The following is an 18,501-nucleotide window of genomic DNA, read 5'->3' as shown; positions in this document are numbered from 1 at the left end:
CTAAAATTCCTCATTCAATCAATCAGTAGTATTTATCGAACACTGTATTAAACCATTGATCCCTGCCCACAAAAAGGGGAAAACAAAGTTACAGGTAGGGGAAATGACAGATTATATGGATATGTAAGTAATGTTTTGTTGTTTTAATGGTATTTGTTAAGGATTTACTACATGTGTCAGATACAAGTAAACCAGGTTGGACACAGTCCATGGGGCTCACAGTCTTATTCCCCATTTTATAGATGGGGGTTATTGAGCATTTACTGTATTGCACTGTACTGAGCATTTTGGAGAATACAATATAATAGAGTTGGTAGACAGGGCTCCTGCACACAGAGAGTTTACAGTCTTTGTAACAAAGCTATGTGAGCACTTTGCAATGTGATGCACCTCTGCCCACCTTCACACTTTGCCCTTGATGCTCCAGTGGAATTGCAATAACAAGGACAACAGCATATGAGTGAGACTGCACAAGTAACTACTACTATATTCAATTCCTTCTCTCAGTCTCTTGGCTAGCCCATAATTTTCAATGGAGATGCTATCACCATCGATGATCACTTGGCAACAAATGAAAGGACAATAATTTACCCAGTTTAGCGAGCAGGCTAACAGTTGCACCCTTCTCATTATTTTGGAACAGATCTAGATAATGGAATTATCTCCATCTAACAGGCTTCAAGTGCTCCTCCGTGCTTGACAGTGTCAAAACCAACTAAACTACTCAACAGGAAGCTCTTAGAGAATGAATGGCCTAGAAAGGACATCAAAAATAGCATCACAATAATCCTTGAGCATGTGCATACCTCTGTGTAACCCCTGTAAATACTCAAGTTCTCCCCCTGCCAGGGTAGGGTGTCATGGACTCTCAGTCATATTTTCTTCTTTCAGTCATTTTATTTTCCTTAACTCTGAATGAACTGACACTCTCTTTTCAAGCTAACACATACAAATTCCTAGATATTTATGATCACTCTTGCGTAGGTTTGTGACTGTCATTTTGTTGGTATAGGATTTTCTAAAATGCATTTTCCTCAGGCACTAACTGAGGGCAATCCTGATTTTGTGAATATTTTATTGTTTCAAAGCATGAAGTTAAAATATTAAGTTAAAGCAAAATACACCTTTTTCCCTGAATTGTGTTTCCAACACGTGGAAAGTTCTTCAACAATGAATTGTCATTCTTCTTGCAGGCATGTGAAGCATATGTGAATTTCATGGTTGCCGTGGCTACAATAGTTCGTCAGGAGCAAAAATTGTCTGTCAATAAAACTCAACTTACCTTGGAAATGAACAGAGTTATGGAGCTGGAGAAAGAAATTGCCAATGTAAAGCATCTTTTTGCTGATATGCTGAATGATATTTAAAACTTTTTTATGGGATTTGTTAAGCACTTACTATGTGTCGAGCCCTGTACTAAACTCTGGGGTAGATACAGGCTAATCAGGGTGCATATAGTTGTGTTAAGATGACTGGGGTAAGGGTGCCATTATTAAAGCAAATAGGGAGCTGAAATGATAATATAATGTGAGTTGACTGTGCCTACATTCATTCAATCGTATTTATTGAGCGCTTACTGTGTGCAGAGCACTGTACTAAGTGCTTCATGTCACGCCTTTAGTGTCCTAGGATCCTGGCATAACTGACAAGCTTATTCCAATATCTTAATCTCCTGCAAATCTGGACTAAGGCATCCAGTGACTGGCAGGCTACAGGCAGTCAAAATCTCAAGGCAAAAATTCACCCTTTGGAAATTAATCATTGGTATTGAAGCCTTCCTGTGGGCAAAACACTCTACTAAACCTGGTGTATTGTACTCTCCCTAGCACTTAGAAAAGTGCTCTGCATGCAGTAAGTGCTCAGTAAATACCAATGATTGATGGATTGATTAGGTTTAATGGGGAGTGAGGAGACAAGAAGGGAAAAAGGAGGAAAGAGAAAAGAATGGAGAGGTTTTGGGGATGAAAGCAGGGTTTGTGTGTCCACTGGGGGAGGAGGCTTGGGTTAGTTAGTGTCTACTTCCAATATATGAAGTAGGCCTGCCCACCCAGTATATGTTGCCAACTTGTACTTCCCAAGTGCTTAGTACAGTGCTCTGCACACAGTAAGCGCTCAATAAATACGATTGAATGAATGAATGAAATAAACAAAAGCTATCTCTCCAGAATGAGATACAGATCAATATAAATACAGTCAATGAAAGGAGATAATTTGCTGCAAAACTTTTACGTAACACATCCTGGGGCAGAAAAACATCAGCCCATGTGATTCTGGACTTTGGGCAACTCCATCCAGGGAAGAGGGGATTATTTTCTTCAGTCATTTTAAGGGACCCCTTGGGATTGTTTCTATCACTTTCTCCCCATCAGCTAGCAAATTTCTAGATCCAGAAATAATGACCTAAAATAAACTCTGTAGGCGACAACGAGAGCGGAAGACAGAAATGATCCAGTGCTGCTGTACAATAAGATGACTCTAGAAGAAATCCAAAGGAACTTTTCATTAACTATTAATAGAATGGTAAGTTGCACATTTTCTGAATTTGGTTTCTTTTCCATTCCATGAAACTGGAACAGAAAGGGTGTTCCTTTGGGGAGAAAAAAAAACCCTTGGAAAATACTTTTGTTTATTCATCCAGCCAGGAGTGTTTACAGTTTTCAGCCATCTCCTTCTGGACACACACTTTATTGAGAAAATTGAAACTTAGGTGTGATTTTCCTAAAATCTCCCCTGCTCCTCTCCAGTCCCTCCCTCCTCCTGCCGGTTCTTCAACTCTCCTTTCTCAGCAGCAACGCAAGAGAAGGTATTCTGTCTTCTCACCACCTGTGCATCCAACCCCATCCCTTCAGACTTTAACAGAGCACTTACCCCCTCCCTTCTTCATTCATTCATTCATTCAATCATATTTATTGAGAGCTTACTGTATGCAGAGCACTGTACTAAGCACTTGGAAAGTACAATTCAGCAACAGATGAGACAAAATCCCTACCTAACAATGTCCCTCCCTGATCACCATCTTCATCTGTTCTCTCTTCAATAGTTTCTTCCCCACTGCTTTCAAACACGCTCATGCCTCCCCTATCCTAAAAAAAAATCCTCTCTTGACCCTCTCGACTCCATCCAGTTATCGCCCCATCTCCCATACCTCTCCAAACTCCTTGAGCAAGTTGCCATGAGAAGCAGCAAGAGCCTGGAAGTCAAGTGGTCATAGGTTCCAATCCAGGCTCCGTCACTTCTCTGCTGTTTGGCCTCGGGCAAGTGACTTCAATTCTCTGTGCCTCAGTTACCTCATCTGTGAAATGGGGGTTGAGACTGTGAGCCCCATGTGGAATAGGGTCTAACCCAATGTGCTGTATCCACTCTAGTGCTTAGCACAGTGCCTGGCACATAGTAAATGCTTAACAAATACCACCATTATTATTATTATTATTACATCTGCTATCTCAAATTTTTCTCTTCCAACTGTCTCATTGACCCCCTCCAATATGGCTTCTCACCCCTTCACTCCTCAGAAACCACCCTCTCAAAGTTCACAAGTGATCTCCTTCTTGCCAAATCCAATGGCCTCTATACTGTCCTAATCCTCCTCAATCTCTCAGCTGTCTTTGACACTGTCAATCGACCCCTTCTCCTGCAAACATTATGCAACCTCTGCTTCACTGACACTGTCCTCTCCTAATTTTCCTCCTATCTCTCTGGCCACTCATTTTCAGTCTCCTTTTCGGGCTCCTCCTTTGTCTTCCACCTCTTAACTGTGGGTGTCCCTCAAGGTTCACTTCTGGGTCTCCCTCTATTCTCCATCTATGCCCTCTCCCTCAGAGAACTCATTCACTGCCATGGCTTCAAATGCCACTTCTATGTGGGTGGTTCCCAAACCTACAATTCCAGCCCTTGATCTCTCTCCCTCTCTGCAGTTTCACATTTCCTCCTGTCTTCAAGGCATCTCTACTTGGTTGTCCTGTCTTGAGTTGCCTCAAACTTAACATATGCAGAACAGGATTCATTATCTTCCCATCCAAACCCTCTCCTCTTCCTGACGCTCCCATCACTGTAGAAGCACCACCACCCTTCTGGTCTCACAAACCCATAACCTTGGCGTTATCCTTGATTCCTCCTTCTCATTCAACCCACATATTCAATCTCTCACTAAATCCTGTTGGTTCAACCATCACAGCATCAAAATGTGAAACTAAATCTGTCCTTTCCTCTCCATCCAAACTGCTACCCCACTGATCCGAGCACTCATCCTATCCCTCCTTGATTACTGTATAATAATAATAATGATGATATTTGTTGAGCACTTACTATGTGCAAAGCACTGTTCTAAGCCCTTTGGTAGATACAAGGTCATCAGGTTGTCCCACGTGGGGCTTACAGTCTTCATCCTCATATTACAGAAGGGTAACTGAGGCCCAGAGAAGTGAAGTGACTTGCCCGAAGTCACAGAGCTGACAAGTGGTGGAGCTGGGATTAGAACCTAGTGACCTCTGACTCCTGTGGCTCTTTCCACTGAGCCATGCTACTTCTCTGTATCAGCCTGTATCAGCCTCCTTTCCTGACTTCCCTGCCTCCTGTCTCTCCCCACTTCAGCCCAAACTTTATTCTGCTGCCCAGATCCCCTTTCAACAAAAATGTTCAATCCATGATTCCCCACTCCTTAAGAAGGTCCAGTGGCTGCCCATCTGCCTCCACATCAAACAAAAACTCCTTACCATCGACTTTAAAGCATTCAAACACTTTGCTCCATCCTGTCTCACTTTGCTACTCTTCTACTTCAACCCAGCCCTCATACTTCATTCCTGTTATGCCAGCCTACTCACTGAACTTCAATCTCATCTATCTCACCACCAGTGTCTCACCCACATCCTTCCTCTGGCTTGGAATGCCCTCCCTCTTTATATCCAACTGTCAGTTCCTTTCCCCACTTCCAAAGCCTTACTGAAGGCACATCTCTCCTAAGAGACCTTCCCTTACTAAGCCCTCATTTCTTCTTCCACTCCCTTCTGTGTCACCCTGATTTGCTCCCTTTATTCACCCCACACACCCTCAGGTCCACAGCACTTATGTACATATTGATAATTTATTTATATTGATATCTGTCTCCCTCCCATAATGTAAGCTAGCTGTGAGCAGGAAATGTGTCTACCAACTCTGTTATGTTGTTATATTGTACCCTCCCAAGCACTTAGTACAGTGTTCTGCACATAGTAAGTGCTCAAGAAATTTGATTGATTGATTCTTTGTAAAGAGAAGTGCATTTCCTGCATACAAAACACTGAACTGACACTTACTATATGCAGAGCAATGCTCTACGTATTTGGGAGAGTAAAATAGAGGTAAAAACCCTGTAGATTCTTAAAATTGAACATAGAAGGCTTTGAAATGCCAATACATTTCACTGTAAGTTGTGAGAAAATGAATTGAAAGTCAAGTTATGAAAACATTAGCATTAAGTGAAATGATCACTAGTGATATTCAGAACCACAGGAACATGATGCCTGGAAAATGCTCCAAGTGAAATTCATTTCAGAAGACCATTAGACAACAATCTGACTCAATTACAGACACAATAATGATCAAAATTTTATGTTTATAAAAAATAGCATACTTATGGAACCATCTTCCAATTTCTTGTAGAAGTAAAGAAGGTTTAGAGACAGAGAGGCAAACTGGTAGAATAGATTGCTAAATTAAATCAATCAGTGGTATTTATTAAGTGCTTACTGTATGCAGAGCATTCCACTAAGTGCTCTATATGTTGCTGACTTGGACTTCCCAAGCGCTTAGTACAGTGCTCTGCACACAGTAAGTGCTCAATAAATATGAGTGAATGAATGAATGAATGCTTGGGACAGTAAAATAACATAAATAGGCACAATTCGTGCCCTCAAGGGCCTTACAGTCTTTCATAGGTCATGAATGCACTTTGTTTAATTACAAAGTGCTAACTAAAATATAATCACATTCTTTCATTAGCATGACATTCATGTTAGCTAAAACAATAGATAAACTGATGATCAACTATAAGATGCTGATTATCAGACTATTACATTAGCAAATATGAAAGTCAAGCCAACAGAGGACCGTGATTGTACTTTAATTAGCAGTTTGCAGTGGAGGGCCTGTCAACTCAGTCATTCAGAGATATGCACTCTTCGTCAGGTTTGAATTGAAGTGTTTTAAAGAACCTTTGCAAAGAGACTATTCTGTGGCTAAAGGTAGAGCATGTTTGGATAGAATCCTTTACTTGCAGTGGCTAAGGGTGAGGGTGACTGAATCAATTAAAGGAAAACAAGAATAAGACTGAAAGTCTAACACTCTTCCCGCGACCTTGTTGAGAGCCCCAGCAAAAAAAAAAATAAAATGCCTTTAAGGAATTGTTGCAATAATGGATGGCTGATTTTACTTTGATGTTTCTCATTTATGAGCTGGTTTTTACTGTTTGATTACATGAGCCACTGATAAATCAACCTTACAGTTCCACAGTTTCAGTCAATCAAGCGATCATATTTATTCATCACTCACTGTGTGGAGAACACTCACTCTATTAATTACTTGGGTGAATCCTGTATAGCAGAGTTCATAGAAACATTTTCTGCATACGAAGAGCTTAGAGTTTAGAGGGAGAGGCAGAAACTGATATATATATATATATAAATTTCAGTTGTGTGCACAAGTGCTGTGGAAATGAGGGAGGGGTGAATAATGGATGCAGATACAAGTGCAAGGGCAATGCAAAAGGAGAAGAAACAAGCACTTAGTACAGTGGTCTACAAACAGTAAGCACTCAATAAATACGATTGAATGAATGAAATGAGGACTTATTTGGGGAAGGCATTTTGAAGGAGATGGGCTTTTAAAAAGGCTTTAAAGATGGGGAGAATGGTCATCTGTAAGATATGAAGAGAGAGTGAGTTCCAGGACAGACTATGGATGTGGGTGGGAGATTGGTTGCAACATAGATGAGATTGAGACATGGTGAGAAGGTTGGCATTAGAAGAGCAAAGTGAGCATGCTAAGTTGTAGTAATCAGTTAGTCAATCAATCAGTCACATTTATTGAGTGCTAACTGTGTGCAGAACACAGTACTAACAACTTGGGAGACTACAATATAACAGAGTTGGCAGACACGTTCCCTTCCCACAAAGACCTTACAGTCTACAATGGGCTACAGACATTAATATGAATAAATAAATTATGGATATATGTACAAGTGCTGTGGGACTGAAGGAGGGGTGAATAAATGGTGCAAGTAAAAACTCCTTACTTGGCTTTAAAGCTCTCCATCACCTCGCCTCCTCCTACCTCACCTCCCTTCTCTCCTTCTACATCCCAGCCCACATACTCCACTCCTCTGGTGCTAACCTGCTCACTGTGCCTCGATCTCACCTGTCTTGCTGCCGACCCCTGGCCCACATCCTACCTTTGGCCTAGAATGCCCTCCCTCTTCAAATCTTCCAGACAATCACTCTTCCCCTCTTCAAAGCCCTACTGAAGACACACCTCCTCCAAGAGGCCTTCCCAGACTAAGCCCCACTTTTCCTCAGCTCTCACCCCCTTCCATGTCACCATGACTTGCTCCCTTTGCTCTTCCCCCCTCCATGCCCCACAGCATTTATGTGTACATGTATCTATCTATAATTCTATTTATTTGTATTGATGCCTGTTTTACTTATATTGATGCCTGTCTTCCTCTGCTACAGACTGTGAGCCCATTGTGGGCAGGGATTGCTCTATTGCTTTATTCCAAACTTTTAGTACAGTGCTCTGCACACTGTAAGAGCTCAATAAATACAATTGAATGAATGAATGGAGTGGGAGAAGAGGAAATAAGAGATTTGTAAGGGAATTTATTGAATTCTTATTGTGTGCAAAGCACTGTACTACTTTTAATAAGGCTTTGAAGGTAGGGAGAATGTCTGTAGGAAAGAAAGAGGGAGGGCATTCCAGGCCAGAGGAAGGATGTGGATGAGAGGTCAGCAGAGAGATAGTTGAGACTGAGGTAGAGTGAATAGGTTGGCAATAGAGGAGTGAAATATATGGGCTGGATTGTAATAGAACAGCAGCAAGGTAAGGTAGGAGGAGGCAAGGTGATTGAATGCCTTAAAGCCCGTGATAAGGAATTTCTATTTGAAATGAAGATGGATGGGCAACTGCTGGAGGTTGTTGAGGAGTGGGAACTGTTGACATGGTAATAGTAGAGATGGAGAGGAAAGAGAAGATTTTAACGATGCTGTGAAGGTTAAATTGACAGGATTTAGTGAGAGATTGAATATGTGGTTTGAATGAGAGATAAGTTGAAGATAGCACCAAGGTGATGAGCTTTTGAGACAGGGAGGATTGTGGTACTCTCTAAAGTGATATCAAAGCCAGGTGGAAGGCAGGATTTGGTTGGGAAGATAAGGAGATCCACTTTGGACATGTAAAGTTGAGGTGTTGGCAGGACATCCAAGTCCTGAAGGCAGGAGGCAATATGAGATGGCAGAGAAGGAGAGAGATCAGTGCTGGAGACATAGATCGGGGAATCATCTGCAGAGAGGTGTTGGTTGAAGCCATGGGAGTCAATGAGCTCTCCAAGGGAGTGGGTGTAGATGGAGAAAAGAAGGAGACCTGGAACTAGCCTTGTTGGCTCCCACGGGGGTTGGAAGCAGAGGGAAAGCCCCTGAAAGATACTGAGAATGAGTGTCCAGTGAAATAGGAGGAGAAACAAGGGAGGACAGTGTCTGTGAAGCCAAGGTTGGATAATGTTTCCAAGAGAATGGGGTAGTCAACATTGTGGAAGGCAGCTGAGTGGTCTTGGAGGATTAGGATGGAGTAGAGGCTGTTGGATTTGACAAAAAGGAGGACATTACTCCAGAGAGGGCAGTTTTGGTGGAGTGCAAGGGGCAAGAAATCAGTTTGGAGGGGGTCAAGAAGAGAATTGGAAGGAAGGAAATAGAGGCAGTAGGTGTAGACAATAATTTCAATTTCCCCAAACCAAACAGGGCTTAGTTTTTGAGAGAGATGTCTTCAAATGAAAGATTGATTTGGTCAGAAGTTAGAAAAGAAGCTAAAATATGGACTAACTTTCTTATTTTGACCTTTCCCAAAAAAGAGACCAACAGGTTAGCTAGTAAATTGTTATTCTTGGAGTACGACAGTTTACTCAGAAAATGTGATCCCAAATGGTTGTGATTCAAAAGTCCCAAATATCAGAATGAATGCATCATTTCATTACTCTAGAGGTACAATTTGCCCCTTTTCTAGGATTTCACCCTCAAGCATGTTTAAATCTTAGAGTCAAAAATTTAGTCCTTTCCTGTAGTTAACATTAACGATTACTCTTTTACAGGAATTCAACTGGTCACATTTCATAAATGAAATCATGTCAACTGTCCAAACTGATATTCTGAATGAGGAAAATATAGTTGTTTATGCTCCAGAATATTTGAACAAACTTAAACCAGTTCTCATCAAGTATTCCTCCAGGTAGGTGGCAAGGAACCCATCCTCATGAACAAATATCCCTCCAGAAACCTCACAGCCTCATATTGCTGTATTTTTTTTTAATTCAGAGAGCTTCAAAATTATATGTCTTGGCGATTCATAATGGACCTTGTGAACAACCTTAGCCGGGATTACAAGGAGACAAGAAATGCTTTTCGAAAGGTGAAGACACTTCTCTTTTCTTAGGACTTAAAATTTTGTAGCCAATCAAAGGAGACTCAGAGTGAAAATCATAAAAAAAGTTTGAATATGGGCAACTTTGCAAGAATAAAATAAACAGATGCCCCAAAGTCTCAGCAAGATTATTTGGATATTATTTGGCCACTGTTGGGTAGAGTGTCAATGTGATGTGTATAACCATGAGATCACCCAGGCCAGTGTGAACAAGATTTTATCAGGCTTACGCACGTATTTTAAAACAGAGAGTCCTATTTGGGCTTCTAAGCTAAGGTGAATCCTCTGTGCTATAATTCTGGTTCCAGAGATATTTGTATGTGTTTAGATTTCAAGGGATCTCATTTTGCGTAAAAGGTAACATGCTGATTTTAACTTTCTGACTTAGAGTACTGTAATTATTTACACGGCAACTTGGAAGGCTTTGATAATCCTGAAAGCGCATACCGTGTGCCTACACTATACATCTTTAAAAAGCACAAACTGTTCAGACCCTCCTAGCCAGGTTGAAGGTCTCTTACATTGATCCTTGAATGGGTAGAACCCCAATCTAAGCTACATTTATTGCCAGAAATTGATTCTTACTGCAGAAAATGAATTGCTAATGAAGTACAGCTGGGGTACATTTTTTTAAACTTAGGTTTAGGACAGCAATAGGCTGGCAGCATTTTATTCTATATTTTGAAGAATGCTTATATCTAACAAGTTGTTTCAGTAGACAAAGGTACTGACCACAAGGTTTAGTTTGAGAGTAATTACAGCAAAAAAATTGCATTGAAACTGGGTGGGGGGGTCTCGGTGTGGTGGGGAAGGATGCCTGAGTAGAAATAGAAATCAGACATACTGGCAGAGTTGACTTCTGTCCAGTTTTCTTTTCCCCCTTTGGGCCCGTCCCCAACCATCTTCTTGGATAAAGTGTCCCCCACTTCATTTCCTTTTTCTGTCCAACAGGCACTCTATGGCACAACATCTGAAACAGCTATTTGGCGTCGTTGTGCAAACTACGTCAATGGGAACATGGAAAATGCCGTTGGAAGGCTGTATGTACAGGAAGCATTTGCTGGAGACAGTAAACATGTGGTAAAGTGTGCCATACAACTAACCACCAGTTGTTTCTTTGCAGTCATGAGATGATGCAGTAATCAGTAGTTCAGTTCATCTCTTGTTCATTTGGGCAGGATCCCTGATTCATAATCGGTGTTCATTTCCCAATCGATCCTCTCACCACTAGGTTCACCATGCAGTCAGCACATATCTAATGCTCATTTATACCTTTGAAATTTAAGGATTCTGAGCCAAATATGAACAGAGGTGAAAGGATACAGTTCAGTAGGAGCAAGCTACTTGCAACTGCTGTAGAAGTACTTCCTATAATTTTCTTCAATCAGTTAATCAATCAATGGTAGTTATTGAGTGCTTACTGCGTGCAGAGCACTGCACTAAGCACTTAGGAGAGTACGGTCTAATAATAATAATGGCATTTATTAAGCGCTTACTATGTGCAAAGCACTGTTCTAAGTGCTGGGGAGGTCACAAGGTGATCAGGTTGTCCCCCGTGGGGCTCATAGTCTTTATCCCATTTTACAGATGAGGGAACTGAGGTCCAGAGAAGTGAAGTGACTTGCCCAAAGTCACACAGCTGACAATTGGTGGATGCGGGATTTGAACACATGATCTCTGACTCCAAAGCCTGGGCTCTTTCCACTGAGCCACACTGCTTCTCTAGTAGAAGCAGTGCCCCACAGCAATTACGTATTTATCCGCAATCTATTTATTCGTATCAATGCCTCTCTCCCCTTCTAGACTGTAAGCTCACTGTGGTCAGGGAATCTGTCTGTAAATTGTTCTGTTGTACTCTTCAAGCACTTAGTACAGTGCTCTGCACAAGATAAGCACTCAATAAATATGATTGATTGACTGACTGCCCATAAGCCAGATCATTCACTGAAACACCTTACCAGATGAACCTGGCAGTTGCAGTTCTATTCTCTAATAGAATACCATCTCTATTAGAGATGGTAGATAGGTTCTTCACCAACAATTATTTTCCCCTGCTTCAAAGTCTTGTTGAAGGTACATCTCCTCCAAGACTAAGACCTCCTTTCCTCTTGTCCCACTCCCTCCCGCTTCACCCTGACTTGCTTGTTTATTCATCTCCCCTCCCAGCCCCACAGCACTTATGTACTTATCTGTAATCCATTCATATCAATATCTCTTTCCCCTTCTAGAATGTAAGCTCATTGTGGTCAGGGAACGTGTCTGTATATTGCTCTATTGTACTCTCCAAGCACTTAGTACAGTGCTCTGTACACAATAAGTACTCAATAAATATGACTGACTGACTGCCCATAAGCCTGATCAGTCGTTTAAAGACCTTACCAGATGAACCTGGCAGTCGGAGTTTCTCAAAGCAATCAGTCAATCGATGATATTTACACTTGATATTTATTAAGCAGTTATTTTATAGAGGGCTATGTATTTAGCACCTGAGTAGAGTAAAAAGTTGGTAGACATGTTCCCTCCCCACAAGGAACTCACAGTTTAGAGGGTAAATACTATAAATAAATAAATTACAGATATATATAGATATATATATCTATATATATCTGTAATTTATTTATTTATGGTATATATATATATATATACATATATTGGTGGATATATATGGGACATATATGGGCTATATATATATATATATATATATATATATATATATATATATATATATATATATATATATATGGGACAACCTGATCACCTTGTAACCTCCCCAGCACTTAGAACAGTGCATTGCACATAGTAAGCACTTAATAAATGCTATTATTATTATTATTATTATTATTATTATATAACTGCTGTGGGGCTGAGGGTGGGTTTATTATTGAGTGCTCAATGGGTACAGAACCAAGTACATAGGGGAGCAAGATTGTCTAAGGAGTTGGTTTGATTAGTCTGTAGCATTCATTCTGTCAATCATATTCATTGAGTACTTACTCTGTGCAAAGCACTGTAGTAAGCACTTGGGAGAGAACCCTACAACAACAATGTTCCTGGCTCATCCTAAATTGGGCATGGGTTCTCTGGAGATTTCAAACTTGGTTAGAATCCAAGAGAGATGATAGATGTCTAGAAGACCCTTAATTCACCAGTAAATGTCAGTTATGTACATGGAAGCGTTTGGGTGAGGTGGGTAGACATGGAGATATCATGTAGCATTATAGCTACATATTTTTTTTTATGTCAGTTTTATATGCTAGTGGGAGTATTCTTTGCCATTTGTGGTACCTCTCTCTTCTTAAGCAATCTAACAGTCACACAGCCCTACCTGCATCACTGATTTTGAGTGTTAAAACAAGCACCAAGGCACACAATGATCATTTATTTTCTGAGCTGAGGAAAATCGAGCCAATCAATAATAATTATTGTGAAATTTAAGTGCTTACTATGTGTCAAGCATTGTACTAAGCGTTGTGGGGTATATAAGATAATTAGTTCTCACAAGAGACTCACAGTCTAAGTAAGAGGGAGGACAAGTATTGAATCTCCATTTTGTAGTTGAGGGAGCTTAGGCCCAGAGAGGTTAAGTGACTTGTCCTAGGTCACACAACAGACAAGTGGCAGAGCTAGGATTTGAACCCAGGTCTTCTGATTCCTAGGTCAATGCTCTTACCACTAGATCATGCTTCTTCTTAAGAGAGAATAAATTTTTTTTTTGACTGATATTGTTTTTCTTTGAGGTTGAAGATTTGATCAGGCAGATCCGGGAGTCTTTTATTCAGACTTTGGATGAACTCACTTGGATGGATGCGGAAACCAAAATGAAAGCAGAGCAAAAGGTAAAGAGAAAAACAGACCTTGCTGCTAAAGGAAAGATCATTTTAATAGGATTGCACTGCCTCATTGTAAAATTTGAAACCAAAGTCTTGCAACAACAGCAATTTTGTTAAACACTCATTGTGATAAGTTGTCCTTAAAGATATTTCTGAATAATTTAAATTATTTTCAAAATGAATCCAACATACTTTTGCACCCAAAATAGCCTGTATCCACTTCTCAAACTTTCTAAAAACCTGCTCCTTTTTGGTGTTAAACAAGAGCTAGAAATAGAGCAAGGAAAAGTGAACATCTTGAAGATATTTGATTACTATTTTATTTCCTCCTGTCTCTTAAACTGTTTCTCAAAAAAATTCCAGTTCACTTACATAAAGTCTCCCAAGCTCACATTATGCCATCAAACTCCAGACTGGTGTACAAAACTGCTTTTCTGCTAGACTTACTGTTGTAGCGGAAATAATAAAGTTCTGGTTCAGAAAATGTAACATATGGCATATATGATACCTCGTTAAAGTTATGCGGCATCGAATGATGTTTTCTCCCTCCTACTTAGGCGACAAGCACCATTTGGGACAGACTGTGTCCAACCTGATTAACTTGACCCCTAGTAAGCGCTTAGCAAATACCAGAAGCAGCGTGGCTTAGTGGAAACATCACAGGCTTGGTAGCCAGAGGATGTGAGTTCTAATCCTGGCTCCGCCACTTGTCAGCTGTGTGATTTTGGGCAAGTCATTTAACTTCTGTGTCTCAGGTACCTCATCTGTAAAATGGGGATACTACTGTGAGCCCCATGTGGGCCCCACCTGAATACCTTGTAACTACTCCAGCACTTAGAACAGTGTTTGGCACCTAGTAAGAGCTTAACAAATACCATTATTATCATTATTATTAGTAATAAAAACATGCTCCTAGTGGACAATTCATTCCCTTAAAGTGAATAAGGCCCTTTGGGAAGCAGCATCAGTTAAAATCCCGGCTCTGCCAACTGTCAGCTGTCAGTTAAGTCACTCAACTTCTCTGTGCCTCAGTTACCTCAACTGTAAAATGGGGATTAAGACTGTGAGCCCCCCGTGGGAGAACCTGATCACCTTGTAACCTCCCCAGCGCTTAGAACAGTGCTTTGCACATAGTAAGTGCTTAATAAATGCCATTATTATTATTATTATTTATCTTCTCAACAAGGTGGACTGTCTACTCTGAGGATGCTATGCACATTTCCATGTGCCACAGCATGGGTTTGCGCCTCTTGAAGCAGGATCTAAGTATTCGGGCCCAGGGAACTATGTCCCTAAGCAGGGCAGTCTGCTCACCAACTGAATACTACCAGTCCCTGCCCCTTGCTGTGGACAAGTTTGCTGTCAAAAATGAGAGCAGGAGGAGGAGGAGGATGGGGAAATTGAAGGGAAAAGAAAGGGAGAAAAAGAGAGATAGGAAACAGAAGGGAGAAGAGGAGAAATTGAGGGGCAACAAGATGGGAAAAGTTTGTAGACTTCAGAGAATGACAGAGAGTTTGGATTTGGAACTGTAAGCATAGCATCTGCAGATGGGGCCAGTGGAGTCTGTAGAACCACAGTTTCCAGCACTGTTCCCATGAGAAGTTTTCCTAATTTCCACTAGTATTAGCACTAAGCCTATAAACACATTCCTGTTTTCTCAGTCAAAGTAATGGAGTGGAAAGATAATTACAAGCAGCCAGAAGGAAACACAAGGATTGGCCCTCTAATAGCCCCCTAAGAAGGAATCTTTCACCGCCCCCCAAAATTCTGATCAGAGTGAAAACAAATATTGGATTGTGGCTTGTCCATATTCACTCTTCTTAAAGAGTTGGCACTTAAGGCTGTAATCTACATCAGAATGAAAGTTTTAGAAAAATTAGACTTGCTTCACCTCACTTGTTTTTTTGGAAATAACACTTTTTTTCAATGTGACCTGAGGAGTAACCATTGGAAAGGCGCGTTTACATGCTCTCACTTATCTATTTTTTTTTCTAACGTGTCCAGAATGTGATTTCAATTTGAGCTCTGGGTACTTAGACTTCAAGTTAAATGTTATAATTTCTCTTAGGCCAAAGCAATTCGAGAAAGGATTGGTTATCCTGATGACATTCTTACAGACAGTGATAAACTAAATAAAGAATACAGTGAGGTAAGTGATCATAAGGGGGGGACCATAATTCATGTCTCGATAATGTAATTACTGAAGGACTAGGAGATAAATGTAGCTTTGTGATGCACACAGTGGTCATTAAATGGAGCAGTCATGGATAGAGTTTGGATCATCTCCTGAGTTCACTAGAGTCTCTAGTCTCCCTGATTTTAAAAAGTAAATAGATCAGGAAATTGATTGAAATGCATAACTTCTAGGTTTTAAATGATCAGATGGGGACTATGAGATTTGAACTTTAAAATATTTTGGGTTTCAAAATATTTTGCTTACTGTAGACTGTGAGCTCCTTGTGGCCAAGGAATTTGAGTACCATTTCTGTCATATTAAGAGAAGCAGCGTGGCTCAGTGGAAAGAGCACAGTCTTGGAAGTCAGAAGACGTGGATTTTAAACCTGACTCTGCCACATATCTGCTATGTGACCTTGGGCAAGTCACTTAACTTCTTTGGGCCTCAGTTACCTCATTCTTAAAATGGGGATTAAAAGAGTGAGCCTCACGTAGGACCACCTGATTACCCTGTATCTACCCCAGAGCTTAGAACAGTGCTTGGCACATAGTAAGTGCTTAACAAATACCATAATTATTATTATTATTATTATACTCTCCCAAGTGCTTAGTTTGGTTCTCTGCATACAGTAAGAACTCAATAAACACCAGTGATTGATTGGTTTCAGGGAGGAACAGCTTACAGAGAAGTAGTGGTCCTTAAAATAGGTGTGGGCTATTACAGAATAGCCATGAGATAATCATGGAGTGCTCTATTCCATAAACTCTATATTTTGAGTGAGGCCAGGCTACAGGAAGCAGGTGTTGGACAAGTAGATGTTCCTTATTTCCCTTCACTCCACATTTGAACCCTAGAGGACAAGATAGTGATTCAGTCCAGAGAGTCCTTGCCAATAGCCAGCCAGCCCTTGGAGTTCAAAGTTCTGCATGCCTGGTGTTAAGACTGACATTGTTAGCAAGATTGTGCTTCTGGATGACTAATTCCAGGTTTGTGGAGTGATTTATTGCAAGAATATTCATGAAAGCCTTGGATTTGGTCATTCTCCAGAGACAACTTTACCCAATTGTGAGGATCTTGTCTGGAAGGTTACACTGTATTTTCAGAGTTTCAGGACTCTTCTTCATTGTTTACCTTCTTAGAAATGTAGGGCAAGTCTCCTAAGTAATGTAGATTTACATCTTGAAAATATGTCTCAACAGTAATGGTTATTCTAGCAGCTGACTCAATTTGGTGTACTCAAAAGCCAAGTATTTGAAAGAGTTCAAACCCTTGCCGAAGTGTAATGAAAAATTGATGGTATCTTTCACTTATGCTAATTCCAATCCTTTTTGCCCTGAAAACAAACTGAGGGGAGCAAAATATTTGCCCTTTGATTTTTGTAGGCCAGAAACAAACTAGCCTCAGAGTTCATCCTGGTGAGTGAAAGATAGAATGACTGTGGGTAGTTCTGTATACAAATCAGATTGCAAAGAAAAATAATTGTGTAGTATGAAGCAGTTACTCAGGTCACTTAATCAATTGTATGAGACTATGCCTACATGATGATACATAGTAACTACCCATTTTGGCTGCACAGCTGAACTTCAAATTTCATGATGCAGTCAAATGGGCAATTGCAATTAATTATTAGTTTTATTTCAACTTCAGTGCAACTTTAGGAAGTTTTATATTTTTATATTTTTCATATTATTATCTTAGAAAGATCATTCTTTACCTAGACTATTTTCTAATGAAACACTAACTTTTTTTTTTTTACATCATTTAGCTGACCTACCAAGAAGAAGAGTTCTTTGAAAACATCCTTCAAAATCTGGTATTTAACCAAAAAAAACGACTAAAGAAACTCCGGGAAAAAGTGGACAAGGAAGAGTATGTATATATAAATCTATAATCTACTCATTCACTGTATGCCCTTTACTGAACCAAATCAAGAGGGAATTAGGAGAATTCAATTTATCCAAAAGGGATGTTCCGTGCTTTTTTTTTTTCTATATGTCATCTATTTTGATGTCTTAAATGAAGGGACTGACCATGTTAATATCCTTTCTGCTCTGGACTTGCTTTGCCCTGGTCAAGCTGAAATTATGGGAAGTTCCAGAACAGGTCTGCCTGCTGATTTCAATCCAATCATGGTCCATTTGTGGATAGGTTGCTTCTCAATGGATCCTGCCTGGTATGGGTGAGGCTCTTTGGAATGGAGAAAAGAGGTCCTGTGGGACCAAAAATGAAATTACTAAAATTAGGAACTAAGTGTTTTGTGTCTTGGCCATTCAAGGGACTTCATCACTGGAAAAGTGGGTTTTACCATGCCACTTCCAAAGCAGGTAGTTAGTTCACTGAACATACAATCTGTTTCACTTCCCAGATAGCTTAAGCTAATTTTAAGAAGCAGTGAACTTGAACATCTCTTCCTGCAAAAAAGTCTAAGTTGGATAAATTTAATTCCACTGTTGCCATTTCAACCCACATCTCAGTCTTTCTCTTTCTAATGACAGTTATCTGAATTTTTTCTTACCTAAAGGAGTTATCTCTTTCTGGCTGAACAACCCTGGTTTTTAATCGTTCCCTAAAACCTTTCTTCTCCTCTCCTTAATTGTTTTTGTGACTTTCTCTAGGACAGGGTACCCAACAGAGGGGCAGATTGCCTAAGGTTCATTTATTTGAATTAGCAGTTTACCATTGTGCTTAGGTGTCGGTAGCTGTGCATCCTCCACCCAGTCAAAGGAGTTGATTAATGACCCACTGAGCCACGTCCTCTGATTAATTCCACCAGACATGATCGGATTGATTGGAATGTCTGCAAGTGGCACAAAATTTTTCTCTCCAATTTCTGCT

At 40.3% G+C, this 18,501-nt stretch overlaps 1 protein-coding gene across 3 annotated transcripts in view; it reads left to right on the top strand.

Annotated features, from left to right (window-relative positions):
* The window catches only part of MME (membrane metalloendopeptidase), a 114,078-nt gene that overhangs the window by 52,226 nt on the left and 43,351 nt on the right, over nt 1–18,501 (top strand). For all 3 annotated transcript variants that reach the window (XM_038744450.1, XM_038744452.1, XM_038744453.1), the window contains exons 9-16: nt 1,194–1,328; nt 2,419–2,520; nt 9,332–9,468; nt 9,555–9,648; nt 10,612–10,740; nt 13,398–13,496; nt 15,559–15,639; nt 17,432–17,535. In XM_038744450.1, the coding sequence (XP_038600378.1) occupies nt 1,194–1,328; nt 2,419–2,520; nt 9,332–9,468; nt 9,555–9,648; nt 10,612–10,740; nt 13,398–13,496; nt 15,559–15,639; nt 17,432–17,535 (881 nt within the window). The remainder of the gene's footprint in view (nt 1–1,193; nt 1,329–2,418; nt 2,521–9,331; nt 9,469–9,554; nt 9,649–10,611; nt 10,741–13,397; nt 13,497–15,558; nt 15,640–17,431; nt 17,536–18,501) is intronic.

The sequence above is a fragment of the Tachyglossus aculeatus genome, chromosome 1, assembly GCF_015852505.1.
Source record: "Tachyglossus aculeatus isolate mTacAcu1 chromosome 1, mTacAcu1.pri, whole genome shotgun sequence".
NCBI lineage: Eukaryota > Metazoa > Chordata > Mammalia > Monotremata > Tachyglossidae > Tachyglossus > Tachyglossus aculeatus.
Note: the sequence above shows the minus strand (reverse complement) of the source record. Positions and strands in the feature narration are given on the sequence as shown.